This window comes from Amblyomma maculatum, chromosome 9, assembly GCF_055883805.1.
Source record: "Amblyomma maculatum isolate TAMU_Amacu chromosome 9, ASM5588380v1, whole genome shotgun sequence".
Classification (NCBI taxonomy): domain Eukaryota; kingdom Metazoa; phylum Arthropoda; class Arachnida; order Ixodida; family Ixodidae; genus Amblyomma; species Amblyomma maculatum.
In genome coordinates this window covers 62840929-62859963 of record NC_139352.1, presented here as the reverse complement: position 1 = coordinate 62859963, position 19035 = coordinate 62840929, and the positions used below count along the sequence as shown (strand labels likewise).

The window sequence follows — 19035 nt, the reverse complement described above, 5'->3', positions numbered from 1 at the left end:
GTCTCTGTTTCGGTATCTGTTCGAATGATGCTGGATTGACTGAACGTTGCATAGCAAGACCTGGGCAAGAGTTTCTTGCGAACTGGTGCCATTGCCACTCTGATGCAAGTACTATATCATCTGGTTGCAGGAAATGCGCCTCCCCTGTGCCACCCTGCTGGAAGAACAGAGTCTAGTGGACCTGCTGGTGCAGCTGGTAGATGCAGCTCAGTCTGTGCTGGTGCTGCCTGGTCCGCCTAAAGAGCCTCCAGCCACCCCTAAGTGAGTAATGGTTGAGCGATTCTCTAATAATTTATTTTGCAATGCAGTTCAAATACTGCAAATTCAGAGCGAGAAATCTGTGATATTGGACTACTGAGTAATTTCGATCACCTGGGGATTTTTAACGTGCGCTTACATCGTACAGGACACTTAAGGGGGGACGAGGGTCTTAAAACTAACTTTTTTAGTTATGGCTAGAATCTCGCGAAACTTTGCACACAGATGTGGTTTTCTCTCGTGATTTCAAAAATGTAATTATAATTGAGCTGGTGGTATTAGATCAAAAGTTATCTAACAAAGTCCAGAGCATAATTAGTGAATTTCTTACGCAGCTTTAATGAACTTTCTCATTGCATTTCGTTGCTTTTAATTACATAGATTGATAGCCAAAGTCTTCCCATACCCGATGACATCCTTCGTTTTCCTCAAAAAGGCATGTCATTCTCACATATTATGGTGAGAGTAAAAGGCTGCATTATTTGAAACGAACTCATTAAGCTAATCTCAAATTGACATTTATCCATTGCCTAAACTAAAAAACTAAAAATGTCATCGGGTACTTCATTTCTCTCTGAAGAAAATGGTACCAAAGTTATTTGTGTGAACTAAAAAGAAGTTATCAAAACCCTGCGTAAGACTGTAGAGATCGACCAAAAATATGAAACTGAGAAAACGGCATTTGAAGTTTGACCACATATTATAACTTGAACAATCAGTAGCCTCACTGTGATATTTCTCACCAAAAATGTCATGCTCTTCCCATTTCCAAAACTGTCTTTGGATTTTGAATATGTCAACTGAAACTGAAACTATCACCATTACCCATGGGCAAGGTAGTGTATGCCATTAGGAAATCAGCAAAATTTTTTGACATGCGATATTATTTTAATGGCAATTTGAAAAAATCTCGATAGAGTGATGTAAGTGTCATTGTCACTCGGCGACAATGTAGAGAAAAAGCACAGTAAGGTGGAGTGCAGTGTCCAGAAACAGCACTGAGAAAAACGTATTTGCATTTTGAGACAACCTTTAACTTTTGCTACACTGCAGCTATGGTAATATAAATGGAATTGTTGTGAGGCTTTGTTCTTTATGAGGAAGGCTATATACTAAACATATAACAGTACTCTCCCCAAATACTGGTAAAAGCTTGCCACAAAGTCTAAATATACCGCCACTAGAACCAGCGGGAGAAGCTTTATTTACAACTTCATATGCCTGTGGCAGTGCCCTTCAAGGCAAACAGATACTCAAAATTACGATAAAACGGTCTTGCAATATTAATAAACCTGCACAAAGTTTAAGGGGAGACACTGGTCTTAAAATGAAAATTTTTATTTTTAGAGATATAATAACGAAATTGGGTGTGTATATGTATTTCTTCCTCCTGTTTTCAAAAATGTAATTAGTTTCACTCTATCTCAATTAGTTCTAATGTTATTGGGAAATAATCAAAGCCTAATTTGGTAATTTCTTACGGGTCGTTAGGACAGTTTCCCTCAATATTTTTTCGTTCCGATTAAAATGTAGTTGTAGCCAAAGACCTGCCATGTGGAGCTATGCTATTTATATTATCATTGATGTACATCACAGTATAAAAATATTCAATTATGTAGATGCCCCACAATTCGAAAATATAATTAGCTGACATTATTGTTCAATAAATTTGATATGTTCAACTTAGCAATATAAAAATAGCATAGCTCCACAGTTCAAACCTTTCTGAATTCAACGGTATAAGATTTATTAAAATTGCACCACAAAAACCCAATGAAAAGTTCCGTAAGGCTAGTCATGTCACCAAAAAACATGAAGCTGAGAAAAACTCATTTGAAGTTTTGACACTGAGTGCAGAAAATATTGGGAAGAATCTTCGACAACGGATGTTACTCAGATGTTCCCTATCAGTTTCCCTACAAAACAAAACAAAAAGTGTCTTATTCCATCCAAGGAAACATTAAAAAAAAAATGTCGAATGTGTAAGTGTGATGAAATTATAGAGGTTACTTTCGAGAAATTAGGGGCTGACTTTTTTTTTTTTTTTTTTTTTTTTTTTTTGAGGTGAAAGTGAGGACCGGAGCCAAGGCAAACAGTTGGGGAAGAGAACTGCTTCGCTTATTCTTGGGGAAGAGAACTGCTTCTGTTCGAAATCGCAGTTTTCGCAGACAAGCAGAAGCTTTACAGCAAGGCCGTACTCATTATCTGTTGCCTTGCTCAAACGCAGACTTCCTGCGCCGCAGGTTCCGCACTTCGCTTGCGCGAAAAAATTGTTCAAAACCTTCAAGTCCACAATCACGAATTGGGTACCGGCATCAGCTGTCTGGTAATCCGCACTGACGCCAAGAAGATCAAACTTGCGCTGGGTTGCCGACTTTTCCGACAGAACGGACTTTGCTTGCACCGATCGCTCAACACGCTGCGCCTGCTCGGTCGACGAATAGTACACAGCATCAACATGAAGTGTACCACGATCCGAGATACGATTCGTGCTGCAACTTGGTCCCGCGGTGTCGTCATCGGGCAGCGTGCTTGATGTACCCGGCGGATCCAACGAGTCCGGCACTGCAGGCCCCGGCGACGCACTGGTGGCCGCTGCCCGCTGCTTTTTGTTCCACGGACGTTTCTTCCGGCTTCCAAAAGCTCGTTGCGTGCTCGGTTTCAATCGACTGTCTCCCGGCATCTCGATCGCAAAGAGAAACTCCCGGCACAAGGCGGAAACACGGCGTGTAGAGAAACATGAGCGCAAAAACAGACGCGCACGAAGCGACAGCCACAGCGGCGAACGCAAGAGAAAGAAAAAAAAAAATGACGTAGACGGTCACACCAGCCAATGGGAGGCGCAGAACGGCGCGCGCGCGAAGCGCGCCGCGTGCGAGCCAATCAGCGACCCGAAAACGGCCTTCGGGAAACCGGCCCGAACCGCCGCTCGGCTTGAGCGACGCCATTTTGAGATAGCTCAAATTGCGCACAAAGAAACCAGCTTCAAAACAAGCCCAAGATGGCGGCGATCGGCCGGCTGCAACGCCGGCGGCGCGCGCGGGAAGTTCGAACAAAGTCTCTCTTTTCGGGGCCATTTCGTCGCTGCCGTGGCGTTTTGAAAGCCGATTTTATCGCATTTCCCGACCGAATTCAGCGTTAATAATTTTACTGTAGATGCTCGAAAGGATAAACCTTCCGAAAATGAGTTTTTCCCAAAATCGACTTTTTGACCATTTTCGACCGTTTTAAGACCCGCGTCTCCCCTTAAGGCTAAAGCACAGCGGCATACTGGAATGACCTAATAAATTGGCTAATGTTGCAGAATGAAACTTTGCTACTTTGCTGTACAGCGCATGCAGGGCCGCACGCAGAGTCCCTTGCTGAAGCTAAAGCTCGAACTTTCACACCCCTTGAGCGCAGCGACGCGATTACTTAGACAATCTGCAAAAAGAAAAAAAAAAGAAAAAGAAAATGAAATTGTCCGCGGAAAATGAACGCGGGCAACGGCGCGATGTCAGGCTCGCCTGTCGTCTGTAGCGATGCGATAAAAAAGCAACGAAGTGGTAGCGTCGGTGAGGACCATGAGTATCAGCTGAACAGTTAAATCTATCGATGCTATCTTTGATGCCTCTGAACCGCTCGCAAGTGATTATATGCCGCCGGACGTGCTGCAGCTAGGTTGAGAACACGCCGCACGACCCTGGCAGCGCGCCGCCGCACTCGTTCTTGGACGCGCACTCGCTAGGCGCTTCCGTTTTCAATACTCCTGATACGGCTACGTCTACCGAGCTACGTCAGCACCGGCTGCGGGAACGACTGATAACGATCGCAAAAGCGCATCACAAAAACGAGCGAAGCAGCAGCCGCAACGAAGAACGTTAAAAACAAAACAAAAAAATATGGCAAGTCAGTCGCGCTGGCCAATGGGAAGCGCGAGACGAGGGGCTCGCTTCGCGAGCGCGCGCTTCAGCCAATCAGCGGACCGGAAATGGCTTTCGGAAAACCCGCGACGGTGGTCGTTCTGTTTGAGCGACGTCATTTGGAGATGTCGCAAAATGCGCACAAAGAAACAAGCTTCAAGACAAGTCCAAGATGGCGGCGGCCAGTCGGCTGCTTCACCCGTGGCGCGCGCGGGAAGTTCGAACAATTTTCACCCCTTTTTTGGCCATTTTGAGGCTCCCGTGGCGTTTTAAAAGTCGATTTTACCGTATTTTCCGATCGAATTTAGTGTTTATATTTTGAAGGCTAGTGCTCAAAGGTACAGACATTCCGAAAATGCATTTTTCTCAAAATCAATTTTTCGCCCATTTTTGACCAGTTTAAGACCCGCGTCCCCCCTTAAAAGTAGTGGCCACCTGCTCATGTGTTCATACTGAGTGGGCCACCCTGTACATTGCTGTGCAGAGAATTAACCCTGGATGCAGCTGTGCGGTAAGAAATTAAATTTTATCGCTGATGGTGCCACAGAAATGAAACAGGCTGTACACGAAGTCCTCACTTGTGCCGGCTACTTGGTTGAGGAAACTTACTTTTGATAGCTTCCAAATATTCAGACAGCTGCAGATTCAGCATTGCGCATTCAGTGTAGAACGGTGCCATGCTCATGCTTCCCCCATTGTGATTTTTGCAGGTGGCTGGTGTCTCTGATCCTACTCATTGACCTCTACGAGAAGGCTTCGGTTGCATCAAAAAGGAGGGCTCCTCTTCTACAGGTTAGCGCAGTCACAGATTGGCCCTTGCCACTTCGTGATGCTGTCTCCCACTTCTGTGTCATTGCTGTATCAGGGTTCCCTGGGTACTACATAACTATAAAATGCAGCACTGAGAATCGTTTATTTTCCATTGAAGGCTGCAGTTGTGCATCAAATTGATGAATGTCCAATGTCTTCCTGTTGCTGCCGGTGGCGAAATGGCTCATTTGATTTGTGGGCAGCCTCAAAAAAGCTCATGTATACTACCTGGGCATGTATCAAAACGAGCAGGGGCAGGCTAGTGAAACTAATATAAGTAAACAGTCGGTGAGCTGCGCCCACCATTACCCTCCGTTTCCCACCTCTTCATGAATGTGGTTTGCCTCTGTTTATACAAAATGCATCATGTGTTTTGTGTACTAGTAATGGTTCGTGGATTGTAGTTCCACTTCGAGTTTTCGAGGCTTCTTTGTGGCATAGCCACTGGAAGAGAGCTCTTCTCACTCTTCCAAAAACAATGAAAAGCTATTATAAGGACTTTCACATTTGTTGGCTGTGGTATTATTGTGTTTATCTTGCTGCTTTCCATCGTGAAGCATGATTTGAATTAATCCTAGACCCTCACAACACTGTATCTAGTGTCAACAGGCTGCAATGGTGAAGCCTTGTCCTATAATTCTTATGAGTCTTACCACAAACCCACGCTAATGTTTTTTTTTGTGCTGAGCTTTATAGTGTGTCTATTGATGTTTAGTGTACACTGGTGGCGACTTGAGGCTAGCGTGGTTTCACATGTCCTGTTTTGAGCCATGGTAGAACATCGAGGTGGATGTAGGTTGTGCTTGTTTCTTTAGAGCGGGGCATATAAGTCTAAGGTGCTCAAGAAAAAACAAAAGGTGCTTTTCCTCCCAAAAAGCCATTCTGTAATCATGATTGCTTTGCACCTTGTTGCAGCTGCCGAAACGACAGTGGAAGTGGTTTGACGACCGGACGGGGCGCTGGAATGCGTACACAGCCCTCAACAACAAGGCTATTGATGACGCATACTGTGCCGTTGAGCCCAGCGTCCACTTCACGGCCGGCCGACGCAAGTACACAGTCCAGTTCTCCACCATGGTGCAGATCAATGAAGAGACGGGCAACTGGCGCCCAGTCATGCTCGCCTGGGATGGCAAGCCACCAGCATCCACCAACTCTGCGGCAGCGGCTGGCCTGTCAGCCGCGAGTGACGCTGCCATAGCCAGTGCAGCTGGATCGGCTGCCCCGTCAGCTGCTACTCCGGCACCGTCGGCTTCGGTGCCGACTCTGTCGTCGGCCTCAGCCGATGCAGCCGGCGCAACAGCGACTGTCGGAGCTGACTCTGGGAATGCCTCGGCGTCATCCACGACGCCCGTGACACCAACAACCGTGAAGGGCCTGAGTCCGCACCAGTGTTCCACATTGATCGGGTAGGTGAGACCGACTGCATGCTTGCACAAGTGCTGCCATTGGTCTAACTTTAAGACTGAACGGGTTGGGTGTTAGAGAAGGCTTTTTCTCGTTTTGCTGGTATGTTTGACATGCAGTGGAGTGCACCTCGTTCAGTCATTGGCTTCGTTCATGAATAAAAAGATGATAGTGTGCTGGATAAGCTTCAGAGCTTCGCTTCTTGTTCTTGCATATATGGCGCTGAGCACTGCTCTCACTTCCTGCCATACCGAGCAGGTAATGCAAGGAAAATAGAACCTCATGATGATGTACATAAGGAGGAATCCAATAGTCATCAATTGTGCATGCCACCTTTGAACACACGTCGTTCATGGCACTGCAGATTTTTGTTTTGTTATGATATATTGTGTCTTAAGGTGGGCACACGCCTCTTTCAAGCCGAAAACAGCAGGGAAAAGAAAATTTTAAATTGTCATATTTGTATCCACGAGATTATTTTCCGCCTACGAAATGAAGTTTGCAGGCACAGAATTGCTAAATTCTAGTGAAATTAACGAATAAATGTGCTCTTCCAGTGCAGAAACTTGCTGCATGCCCTGTTCGGGGTGACTTGAGAGTGTTTTTTCTGTGGGCTCAGGGCGTGTGTGGGCCTGCTGAGCATCCCAGTGGAGCCGGACACCCTACACGGGGTGCTGAGGCTGTCGTTGCGACTGACACGATGCCACGAGGCAGCTCAGGCGTTTGCGGCCCTCGGGGGTCCCCGGCTGCTGCTGGGCTTGACGCAGGCTTCGGCCTTCTCGGGCTTTGCCTCCCTGGCTTCCCTGCTGGTGCGGCATGTGGTTGAGGAGCCGCCAACCCTGGCACATGCCATGGATAAGGTGAGGGGGTGTCAAGGGGCGTCCTCTTTGGGTGGCCCTTGTTTTTCTTGGGACACTTGCTTGTGAGGGGCTTGCGAGCCGCTGCTGTTTACGTCAAAAGTGCCATACCATGTGCGGTGTGAAGGGGCTGTTGTACGCAGGCAGACACTCTGATCTTGCGCTTATCTACTCCTGTGGTACTACAAATGGGAATCAAAAGACAGTGCACAGTGCTACTGTCTATAGCTGTGTGTCATTTTTTTATGCACTACAGAAACAGTCAGTGCACCTCAGCAGATCCAGTCGAACCTCACTATAATGAACATGCCTAGGGCTAGTTATCGGATAAAGTGAAATAAAAGCAAAGATTTATTGTTTCATGCTTCGTTTTCTATTGGAGCACAGTCCGTTTAATGAAACGAAATTCAGACTTCGGTGTTTGATCGGTTGTAACAAAGCAATTTTTTGCACTTACATAGCTCAAAGTGCATAAAGGAGCCAAAGAAAAAAATGCGATAACTTTATTGTGCGACTTGCCCGCAGTAGATGAGTGTTTGAATTACTCACGTGATTGTTTGCTGCACCATCTAGGGGAGCCTCAATTTCAAGGCAGACTATTGCACTCCAGGGGTGTTGTGTAGCAAGATGGGATGCGGGCACGAAACAAGAAACCTTTAGGAGTGGAAACTATGCTGTTTTTGGCGACCAGGAAAGGTCACAAGCCCGCGGCGCCACTATCATGCTGGCGGTGCCTGTCGGCGTTGAAAGAAATTACCTCCGTTTCGGTTGTCAAGGCAATCTGTCCAGGTTTCTTTTTTGTCGTTGCGGCTTCTACGACGCGCCGCATGCCGCTGCCACTGCATACGGCCGCATCATGCTCAGTGTCGTTGGCGCTACAATTGTGACCTTATCTGGTCACCCGCGCTTGCTCGCGCTGACGGGAGTCTCACCTCTTAGGGGGGCACGCGGGCTTTGAAAGTCGAAAAATAGCGAAAAAGTCGGCTTTTCAAAAAGTACATATCTCTGCTGTATATGTTATAAACTACCTTTCCTATAATTATAAACGCCTAATTCATCGTGGAACTGCTTTAAATTAAATATACAACTGGGCGCGGCAGCCCCAGAGTCGCGAGCGAACGGCAAAAGTACCCAAACTTAGCACGCGCGCCATTTCTCTGCCGCTGAACCAAGCGCCGCCATCTTGGTCTTGTTTTGTTTGTGAATGCTTGCCCTTTTCCATATTGCCTTCGCCGGCGGCGTCCGCGGCGTAGCAGAAGCATGGCTCGCTTGTGATTGGGGGCCTCACAGGGATTGTTGAGCTTCCCGCGTCTCGAATTCGGTCTGCGATTGGACAAAGCGCACGCTCCGCGAGAACGCGGGGGATCGTGCGACTGCTATTGGCTGCTGCGCGCGCTGACGCGGTGACCCCTCCCCGGCGCGTCGTCTGCTCCGGCTGCCTACTGAGCTGGCGTTCTTGGTGCGCTCGCTAAATCGCTTCACGTTTCACCATTTCGAGATCGTCGTGATCATCGCTCGTTACGAATTCTGGTGGCGTGTTTTGAACGGTTATGTGCACTTTGTGGATTATTGCACGGTCGGCCACAATGCGCACTAAGAAGTTCAAAACACTGCATACGTTGTCGTTCTGTGAATGCCGTCCGAATCGCGAAGTTAGCGAAGGGCGTTGCCAAAGGGCGCGGAGACGCTTCTATTAGTGCTGCTTCTGCTACATCACTACTAGAACGACTGCGCTGCCACTTCCAACTGCGTATCTTTCGCGTCAACGTAAGGAGCCGGCGTTTGAAGCGTGCCTGCTGTACCGACCATATCAACCTCTGCGATCTCGGCCTCCCGTATCGCGTCTGTCATTGCAAGCGGTAACGCGTCGTCAGCATCGTCCGCTGCTCGCATGAAAATGCACTTTCCGAGGGAATCGGGGAGGCGGAGGCACAACGTGCTGCAGTGAAAAACAAGCTTTAGACTTGAAAATGCTGTTTTAAACTTCAAGGGCCATTTCTCAGAATGAATTTTTTTCATGGTATGGATGCTTATTCCCGCAGTATTTCTGGAACCGCTAATCAGATTCGCACCTGGTTTTTTTTATTGTGTGCCTGAATAAATTTCCGAGGGCAAGACAAGCTCATTTTTTCAAATTACAGTAGCCGACGGGTAATTCGGACTCCAATAATTCGGACTTGTAGGATATTTCGGACTTCAGTGAGGCACCGTCAGTCACCCCATAGAAGCGCATACATATTCGCGACGGATATTTCGGACTTAAAAGTCCGAAAGTTCGATTTTTCGGACTAATTTTAGTCCCCTGCAGGCCAAAATCTGCCATCTTATCGGCTTTTCGCCGGCGCAACAAGCGCCATCTTGGATTGAGGTGGATTGGCTCTGCAGTTGGATTGGCTTGACATGGTTGCGGTTTTGTGATTGCGTCCTGCGGTTCCACCGCTGAAGTCGATGACGTAGAAGACTGCAACGATTCTGAGAATTTGACTGCAGACAGTGGCGAAGACCTCATCGTTGACCTTCGCGGGAACGGAATGGACATTCCAACGGGCTCCACGCTCCGCGAGTTTGTTGAAGTGGACGACGGCCTCGATATGTGTGCGGACCTCACGGACGACGAACTTGTACGCCAGGTTCTTCAACCTGAAGACGAGTCGGACTCCGACGACGACTCGGGCGGCCTACCACAGCCATCGCTTGCACAAATTACGAACGCTGTGAACTTGCTGTCTAGCGTGTACAGCGAAACGACAACTTTGGCGCAAATACAAGCGCAAATCGTCGCCAGCAAAAGAAATTTGCCGCAAGGTAAAATCGGCGACTTTTTTAAGCCGATTTCCTCTGAATAAAGTGATTTTTTGTGCTTCACGGATTTTTCGGACTGTTCGATTATTCGGACCATTTTTCGGGTCCCTTCAAGTCCGAAAAAACGGTCGGCGACTGTATTGAGTCTGGAATTTATAATAAACAATCAAAATTAGGCTATTGCAAGTCCAATGAGTGGCACTAACTTCAATGCACTGCTAAATTTTTCGGCAGGGAAATTAAAAAAAAGGGCTCTGTCTTGCCCTGTGGTACCTATTCAGGAACCTTCATAATGAATTTCATAGTGCCAACGCATTTTGCAAGTTCACCAGGCATGGTATAAGGAACCCATGTGAACCATTCTGATATATTTCTCTAACTTGAGTACCAATGTGCGCAGCTCCATGAAACTTTGCAGTTATTCAAATGGCTGTGCCATGAGTCTACCCTAAAAATTTCATTCAATTATCTCAAGAAACAACAAAGTTGGTATTCAAAGGTAGCCTCCCCCCCTTAAATGGTTTCTCGCTCCGTAGATGCGGGTTAGACCTTGTCACCTGGCATTTCTGAACGTTATGCTTGAGGACTTTTCCTCTGCTGAAGGCAGCTTGGCTGTTATCATGGCGCCCAAACTGACCAAGAAATTGCCGATCGGCTGATTTATGCATGTACATAGCGATTATAATTGGAAAGTGAAGAGCGAGCTCTAAAACAGTGCAGAGGTGCTGCAATGGCAAGAAAATTGAGCAATATGGAGAAGGTACTGGTGGCCTGACATCAAGAAAGCACAGCAGTTCGTTTTCACAATAATTTCCTCCGAGCACCACCGTGGAAAGATTATTTTGTCTTTTGAATAAGTCTGTGCGTGAAGCAAGCACCCCTTTCTTTGTTTTCATTTTTGTTCTCGAACAGTGAAAGAAAGGCGACCACTCGCATGTATACCTGACTTTGAATTAAAAAACAACCCGTTCTTGCACCTTTGTGTTGCCCTTCATAGAGTGTCTTTTGCTTGGGTTTTATTAGCAGGCTTGTTTGCAGGGATTTCTGTGTGTACATTTAAGATGAACATTGGATGTAACAAATGAATATTCGCTTAAACTTCTACCTAGTTTTAATGAGGTTCGTCTGTAGTTCAGATGCCTGTTCTGCTGAAGGTATTTTTCCGGTGCGGTGCACACTTCTCTTGGATGCAAAGGCTGTGTAGTCAGGATTAGTTTGTGCACAGGCAAGTTAGCACTCGCGTCCCTGAGGGGCTGAGCACCTGGTGTTCTCGATTGCAGGTTGCACGCACGATGGCCACAGCTGGAGGCAGCCCTGTGAGTTCCAAGGAGCTGCACTATGTCCTGCGGGTGCTGGGTCCTGCTGCGTGTCGTGACCCCAAGTTGTTCCAGGAAGTGGCCACTGGCGTGCTGCGTATCTCCCTGCTGCCCATGTCCAAGAGGGGTAAGTGTTTGTTCTCGTCTTCCTCCACGTAAAGTGAGGCAGAAGGGAAGGTGGGAAGTGGAGGATGAGGGGGTACTGTGGGAGCAGGCAAGAGGGGTTATGCTCAGGTTTTGCTGCTAGATGCGCGATGTGCTGTAGTCAAATCTAAGTGCGAAGAGGAGTAATGCTCCTGCATTGCCCACCCGCCGCCCAAGACAAAAGTCCACAAGGTGCGGCAACCCCTTCTGCTACTGTGACGCATGCATAGACGTAGTCTTTCAGAACCAGGGGTTGCACTGCAATGCCTGGAAAACTCCTTCTGCCACTTCGAGGATCCCAAGGCCTCCTTCATAACAGTGAAAGGAGTGTCAGTTGAAGGATGACTATTTGTAAAAATAGAAAGCTGTCTCCAGTTCTCTATTATACGTGCCTCTCAGATTCTTGACCTTGGCGTATTGCAAAGTGTCGTAATTGTCTGCCAGTTTTTTAATGATCGCCTCTAATCGTAACATGATTGGTGCACCTATTTGGGCTGCCATTGCTACAGGGTAGGCTGTTCTGCTCTGATGCTTGCTGATTGGGGGTACCTGCAGGCTCTCGCATGCCTTGGGGGTAACAGTTGTAACACCAATGGGCGCCATGCACTGCGCACCGCGATATACAGTTGCTGAAAACTAAATATATGCTCAGTCAGTATGCTCGTGGCCGGAGCGTAGCTCCGCATACACGCTTGTTAGACAGCCTTGTTTCCGCAGATGTGGGAGCAGTAGCAAAACTCCTTCCAGATGTCTTTAATGACAAAATTAAGGAATGTTAAACATACAACAACATGTTTATTCCATGGTGTTGCCTGTGGGGTTTTTCAAGGGGTTTTTCCACGCTGTTGCCAGTGTTCAGTCACTTTGTCGGTCACTCTCGACTGTCAAACAGTCGCACATCGTCCACTGCACCATCTCTCTCCCCCTAGCCCTTTTTTCTGCTTCCTGTGCGTTGCCCCAATTCCTCTTCCAGAATCTCATTGCGTTTCGGTATTGTGCATCAGGTGTTACCTTGCTAGTCACCGGGTGACGTTTCACACCGAACCTAAGGCAGTGTTGCGAGGTAGAAGGTGAAGGAGCGCACTTATCCTTAAAGAATTTCACACCGAGCGGGTGCAGTTCTTTTGAGTACCAATGTGCCCCAGATGCTAATACTGTCACTTGGTGGGTGGAAACTGACTCTGTCCTTCTCCGGCAGCTGAAGAGGAAGAGAGCCGATACACCAGCAGCAATGCTGTGCAGATCCTCAAGTGCGTGGCAGCCAAGGGGCCCACGAGTCCGCCCCCTGTGGGTGACGTGGTCACCCAAGTGATGAGTGACCTCCTCAATGTCCTGCCCACCCCGCTGCCCGCACCTCAACCCCAGGAAGGTGAGATGAGTCTCTCTCTCTCTTCTCTTTCCCTCTAGAAGGTGGCAGATGACCCGGTTCTCTGGCATTTGGCTTGTTGTCGACTTTGGCAAGGATGCCTTGGCTCGGAAGTAGCTGGTCTTATTTTGTTCAGCGTTCTCTTGTGTTGTGCTGTAAAACTTAAGGGCATGCCTCAGTTATTTGGAACAAATTTTCTACTCGCAAGGTTTGTATTTGAACCTCAGAAATTCAGATTAGAGACCGAGACCATAAGGTTCATAAGGTTTCCAGGTTCGAAAGGACTTGTAAAGTCTTCAGTTTCAAAATTGATAATAACCGGTAGTGTCATGTCACTGAGTAGGAACTGAAGTGAGCGAGGAGTTCTCATTTGTGCATACTCTTTAATGACAGGGAGCGCACACATGCTTCAACATCTATATTATCCTGGACATGGTAGTGTACGGTACACTGTCCGTTCTCTACCGATAGTGCCCTAGCTTTACACGTCTCATGAGTTGCTGAGCAACGTGCTTTGTGATGGGCCTTTACAGGGCAGACAGAGGGTCCCACGACGGAGCCCAGTGGGAGCCCACCTTCGTCCCACGGAGCAGCCGTTCCTGTTGACCTAGTGCGTGAGGGCAGTGGGCCAGACCTTCTGGATGAGGAGCCCGTGCCCAACCTGGATCCATCTGGGGGCACCTCAGAGGACAAAGGGACGGGACCAGCGGGGGCCCGCCCCTTTGGTGCAACCCCCAAGGAGGACAAGAGCCTGCCCTTGCTTCCTAAGTCTGCTGTGTGCCGGCTGTTGGCCGAGTTAGTGCGCTCGTACGCGCCATGTGCCCGCATGGTGGCCGAGCATGTCTACACTGCAGGCCAGACCGAACTGGTTCCAGAGGTGGGTGGCTGCACAATGGGGAAGGGCTTCAGAGATCTGTGTGCATGTGTAGGCAAGTTTCATATTTAAAATAGTATAAGGCGCAAAAAACAGACAAACACAAAGGTAAGTGACGGGACGAAGCGCCTACTCCCAACTGATTTTATTGCATGCAAGAAAACTTTCTTAAATAGTTTTGTAGTCACATGCGTAGGTGTCACCTAAAGCTCAGGAACGACCTGATAAAGCGCGCTCCAGGAATATCTTTTCACAGTTATATAAAACAATTGATGTATCGCTTACGCACATGTCGCCTTTCTTTTTGATATAAAACGCTTCTATCAACTCCCTGGCAAGAATATCTTTGCTTTCGCCCAGAATGCGCACATCAGTGAAGCATGGCTCACAATTGCGGGACGGGCATTCATTAATGTGCTTAGTTATATGGGTGCCTTCCTTGTTCTGTTGTACGTTTCTCTCGTGTTCCCTCGTCCGCTCATTCAGGCACCTGCCTGTATGACCTATGTAGGAGTGGCCGCAAGACGGGGATTTCATAGACAGCCCCTTCAGCACATTTCATGAACGGTCTCCTGTGCTTCGTTCTGCAGCCTCGTTCCTTGGTATTTTCTTTATCGGTACGGGAGCAAAGACCACCTAGCTTTCTCGGTGCAGAAAAGGCGAGCCGCACACCATGGTGGCTGGCAACTTTTTTCAAATTATGGGCCACACGATGCACGTATGGCACCACCACTGGTCTTACCTCTTCTTGAGGGACCTCCGGCCTAGCTCTACCAGTACCCGTCTTTGTCTTGTTTAGGAGACATTCAGCCACCGCTGTCACGAGCGAACCATGAACGGTCTCTTGTGCTTCGTTCCACAGCCTCGTTCCTTGGTATTTTCTTTATCGGTACGGGAGCAAAGACCACCTAGCTTTCTTGGTGCAGAAAAGGCGAGCCGCACACCATGGCGGCTGGCAACTTTTTTCAAATTATGGGCCACACGATGCACGTATGGCACCACCACTGGTCTTACCTCTTCTTGAGGGACCTCCGGCCTAGCTCTACCAGTACCCGTCTTTGTCTTGTTTTGGAGACATTCAGCCACTGCTGTCACGAGCGAACGGGGGAGCCCGGCTGCAAAAAGCCTAGCCAATTGGTGATTAAAACTGTTCCGCATTTTGTGAAGGCATGACTTTTTGAGTGCCGATTCTAGGCTAAGCGAAGCAATCCCGCGTTTCACCAGTTTAGAATGGCAGGAGTCAAAGGGTAACAGCTGTAAGTATGTATGTAAGTATGTATGTAAGATGTATATCTAAGGGAATATTTAAGATCTTGAAACAGGGGCCACTAGGGATGTGTGAATGCTCTAATAAGCGAAGAATCCAATAACAGCTTCCTGAATTATTAGATTCTCTAGGTAAGGCATGAGCTAATATAAGTCAGACAGTCATTGTTGTTAGGCCGTAGAAAGTGCGGTTTTTGCACAGGATAAGAGGTGTGTTTGCTGCCAGCTTTCCTCACTTGTGCGTGGCTGGCAATGATGCAAATGTGTGGTCTTGCTTTGCACAGGAGATCAGTGCCCTGGGCTTCCTATTGGACCACCTGCTTCCACAGTGCCAGAAAGCTGGCGACAAGGACAGCCCCGCTCTGGCACGCGTCTTGGTGGCTGCTCTGGCCTCGGCCAACCATTCGCCCGACACCCAGACCACCTTGGTCATCGAGGTGAGGTCTTCATTTTTGTGGCGCCGCTCATGTGAGGGGTGCGTGCTACTGTGATGGTGGGGGTGGAATTAAGGAAGCTTAGTTTGAGCATTGCTATGCTGGTTAAGGCTTTCGTTATTGTGCACGAGGCAGTACATGCAGTGCCGTTTTCTCCATTGCATTTCTGTTTTTATTTTTTTTTAATGGGGATTACCTTCGCTCTACCGTTCGGCCCTTTCGTTTTTTTTTATCGTGTGTCTGAAGCGATGCAAAGTTTGGTCTGCTGACTTGTGGCTCCCCCGTCGTGCAGGTAAAGGCGGCCCTGCAGAGGGCGCTGGCGTTGCCAGAGACGGCCGAGAAGCACGCCCGTATCCAGGCTCTGACTGGTCTGGTGGGCACCATGATTGAGTCATGTCCACCCGCACAGGCTGCCTCTTCCTTCAGACAGCTCCATGCTAGCATGAACAACATGGTAAGCAGCACTGCCATGCTTTGTGTCTTGACATGATGACCAGTTGAAGAGACTAGCCCACGTTTTATTCCTTCACTGGACAGACTGGGATAAGGAACCACTGGAAAGGTTGGGAAGGGTGCAGGGTATGCTTGATTTAGCTGAGAAACAACTTTTTGACAGGTGCACCCCCTTTTCACGAGGCCTTCACCGTGATGACAGTGGTGCTCAATCAACCTGTACCTCGGTGGGTACATTCGATTTTCCAGTCCAGGACTATTTGCTGACAAGTCACGGCTTCTGCTCTGACAGGAAGTAGCGTGATGGTCACATGACCTTGCAAGCTCCATCAGTTTGCTGTTGGCTGGCTGCTCTTAGCAGTTGATGCTAGCCATCAGTCGCCACAAATTGGTTCTTTCACAGTGGCGCCTCTTTTTGGCAGGTGACGTAATATGTAATAGATAACAGAGGCGCGAACCAGTCGGTGCTCTTCGTGAACGAAGCGTGACATGCCTGAATATGAAGCATTATACAGACTTTTTGTTTTGACAGGGCTTCCTTGCCGTCACTTCTCGCGAAGATCTTCAAGCGACCAGCCCACTGCAATTGAAAGGAGACGAAATTGTTCGCAAAGGCATTTAAAGCAAGCGTTTCCTGCTCTAGTGCAAAGCGGTTCACTTGCAATGCTTTCAGAAACTGCGCGATGAAAACATCGTGAAATAGGTGAAGAGCTTTTAGGCAGCAAGAAAACAGTCCATGCTGAGGGCTCTGGGCACTTCCGTGTGTAGTGAAATTCAAGACAAAAATCGAAGACGCAATATTCAAACGTCTTAAGTTGCTTTTGATTATGTCATTAGGATAATTTTTTTAACTTACACCAGCTACACCAGTGTAGCAAATCTCCAATACAGTCGAACCCGGTTATATCGAACCCGGATATATCGAATTTTGGTTATATTGAACTCACGAAATATCCCCTTCAATATCCCATATAAATGTATAGGAAAGCCGCGTCATATATCGAACTCAATTTCACCGGTCGTTCGATATATCGAACTCCGCACCACGCAATGGAAAGTGTGCCTTCCCCAAAGACGATCGCATCACCCTTGGCCGTTTGCCGCGGGACGTTTTCAGGCCACGCGCGGAAGGAATGAGAGGGGACAGTTCGGTGACGGCTGGTCTGGGCAGCGCCGTGCCCATTCCCCAAAGGCGCGCGCATCTACAGTTGGGCGTCCGTGTGCTGTGCGATGTCAGCACACGTTAAAGATCCCTAGGTGGTCGAAATTGCTCCGTAGCCCTCCACTACGGCTCCTCTTTCTCTCTTTCCACTTTCACTCCCACCTTCCTTCCCTTACGGCGTGGCTGCGGTGTTCACAGAAAACAAGTGAGACAGTTACCGCGCCTTTCCCTTCCTATAAATAAATAAATAAATAAATCATTTCTCGTGCGCCAACACATGACGTTTGCAAGCCATGTGCGTGGGTGTGCCCATTCTTTTGCTGAGCTATCTTTCTCCTTCAGCACGCGCAACGCATGCGCCAAGCCAGCTCAGCCCGTTTTCAGACAGACGTCGGACACTTTCTCCAGCGTGTGTTGCGAACCCTCTGCGTGCGGCGGCTGACGTGATTATGGCGCCTGTGGACTTTAAGGGGGGACACGGGTCTTGCGGACCAAAAAATCGCGAAAAAATCACTTTTTAGAAAATGTGATTTGCGAAATCAGTAGCTCTTTATCTACCTATCTGCTAAGTTTTTCATCTCTAGGGTCGGTATTTTAGCCACAATGCCAATTTATATAATCGATGTCGCCCAAATTTGGGCCGAAAACGACCCCCGAAACAACCATTTTCCGCGAGGCGTAGCTCCCATTTTGTGCGCGGCACCGTAGCCATCTTGGTCTCATTCGAAAGAGCCGCCTTTCGTCTTCAAATTGCCGCCTCTGCTGTTTACATTCGCCCATTGGTCGCATAAAAAATAGCAAAAAAGAAAACGTGGCATTTGCAATCCCATTGGCTTTCGGGGTGCACGTGACGATAAGGCATCCCCGCATTGGTGGAGCTGGCTGACGGCGTCTGCTCGGCGCGCCCGAGCCGCGGGGAGACGGCGGAGACGTGACGCCGGCCGCGCTTGGTTCCGAACCGCGAGGTGCGTTCATGGCAAGAATTTGTGAAAAAAGTGAAAAAAATAGTTGAATAATCATCTCAAGTGATGCCCTGCCCCGGCTGTGCGCGCTCAGGCCGACGGAAATCGTGCGCCGAACGATCGTGTGTACGAGCCTGAAGTAGGCCTAGTGTGTTCCCCAGCACGGGGGACTGCTACTGCCAGCGGTCGCACCCGCCGCGACAGTGATAACGCAGGCCGCAGATGAGCAGAAAGATAAGCTCAAAACAGGAAAAGCTTGAACTCGCGCCAACTCCAGCAACGAAGCGGTAGACGGATTGTGTTCGTAACGATGACGGCAGCGCGGCGGACAGTCCGCTTGGCGATGCGGAGTTCACGATCGTCAAAACAGTTTGCCGAGATTGGCGAAGCGTAAAACATACGGCGGCGATATTGGCATTTAAAAAAGTGAACGGGGATAAGGAATCGCCGTCAAACTTATTCTCCAATGCGTAAACTGCGGGACACGTCGTCTTCGTAGAGCTCGCCGCGCGTTTGCGCCGATCGGACCTCGTTCATAGTCCTTAGGGAATTCACTTGCTTCCAGTGCAATGCAGAGCACTGGGAAGCAGCAAACAGCTCCAGATTACATTTCTTTTCCGCAATAAACGTTCCTCACCGCGGTCTTGATGCGAGGACGTAGCAAAACGACGTACGTAAAAAAAAAAAAAAAAAAAAAAAAAAAAAAAAAAAAAAAAAACGAAAGAGTGACAACTGAATGTGCTGCAACTGCAAATCAAAATGAAAGAGGCGACACTTGGACGTTGGAAAGCAAAGAGGCTACATTCCTGGAGGTTTATAGCCATTTTAAATTGTAAACGTGTGCATTGCACCAGTGAATGTCTGAGAACAGAGAGGAAGCGTGCTTCCTCTGCAGCTTTTCAGACTGCAGCAAAACGAAAGCAGAAGGGCAAACCCAATGCAGATTACTGTCCAGGAGCCTTCTAGGCCACAGTGGCCTGCATTTCTACAGTTTTTGTTTGATTAAATTAGTGTTTGACATT

The 19035-nt window shown here is 48.3% G+C and overlaps 1 protein-coding gene across 8 annotated transcripts in view; it reads left to right on the top strand.

Moving 5' to 3' along the window:
* HUWE1 (HECT, UBA and WWE domain containing E3 ubiquitin protein ligase 1) overlaps positions 1-19035 on the top strand; it is a 153808-nt gene that overhangs the window by 78471 nt on the left and 56302 nt on the right. For all 8 annotated transcript variants that reach the window (XM_084578869.1, XM_084578872.1, XM_084578870.1 and 5 more), the window contains exons 36-44: positions 131-261; positions 4871-4952; positions 5886-6379; positions 6997-7237; positions 11317-11479; positions 12695-12865; positions 13396-13739; positions 15287-15439; positions 15729-15890. In XM_084578869.1, the coding sequence (XP_084434995.1) occupies positions 131-261; positions 4871-4952; positions 5886-6379; positions 6997-7237; positions 11317-11479; positions 12695-12865; positions 13396-13739; positions 15287-15439; positions 15729-15890 (1941 nt within the window). The remainder of the gene's footprint in view (positions 1-130; positions 262-4870; positions 4953-5885; positions 6380-6996; positions 7238-11316; positions 11480-12694; positions 12866-13395; positions 13740-15286; positions 15440-15728; positions 15891-19035) is intronic.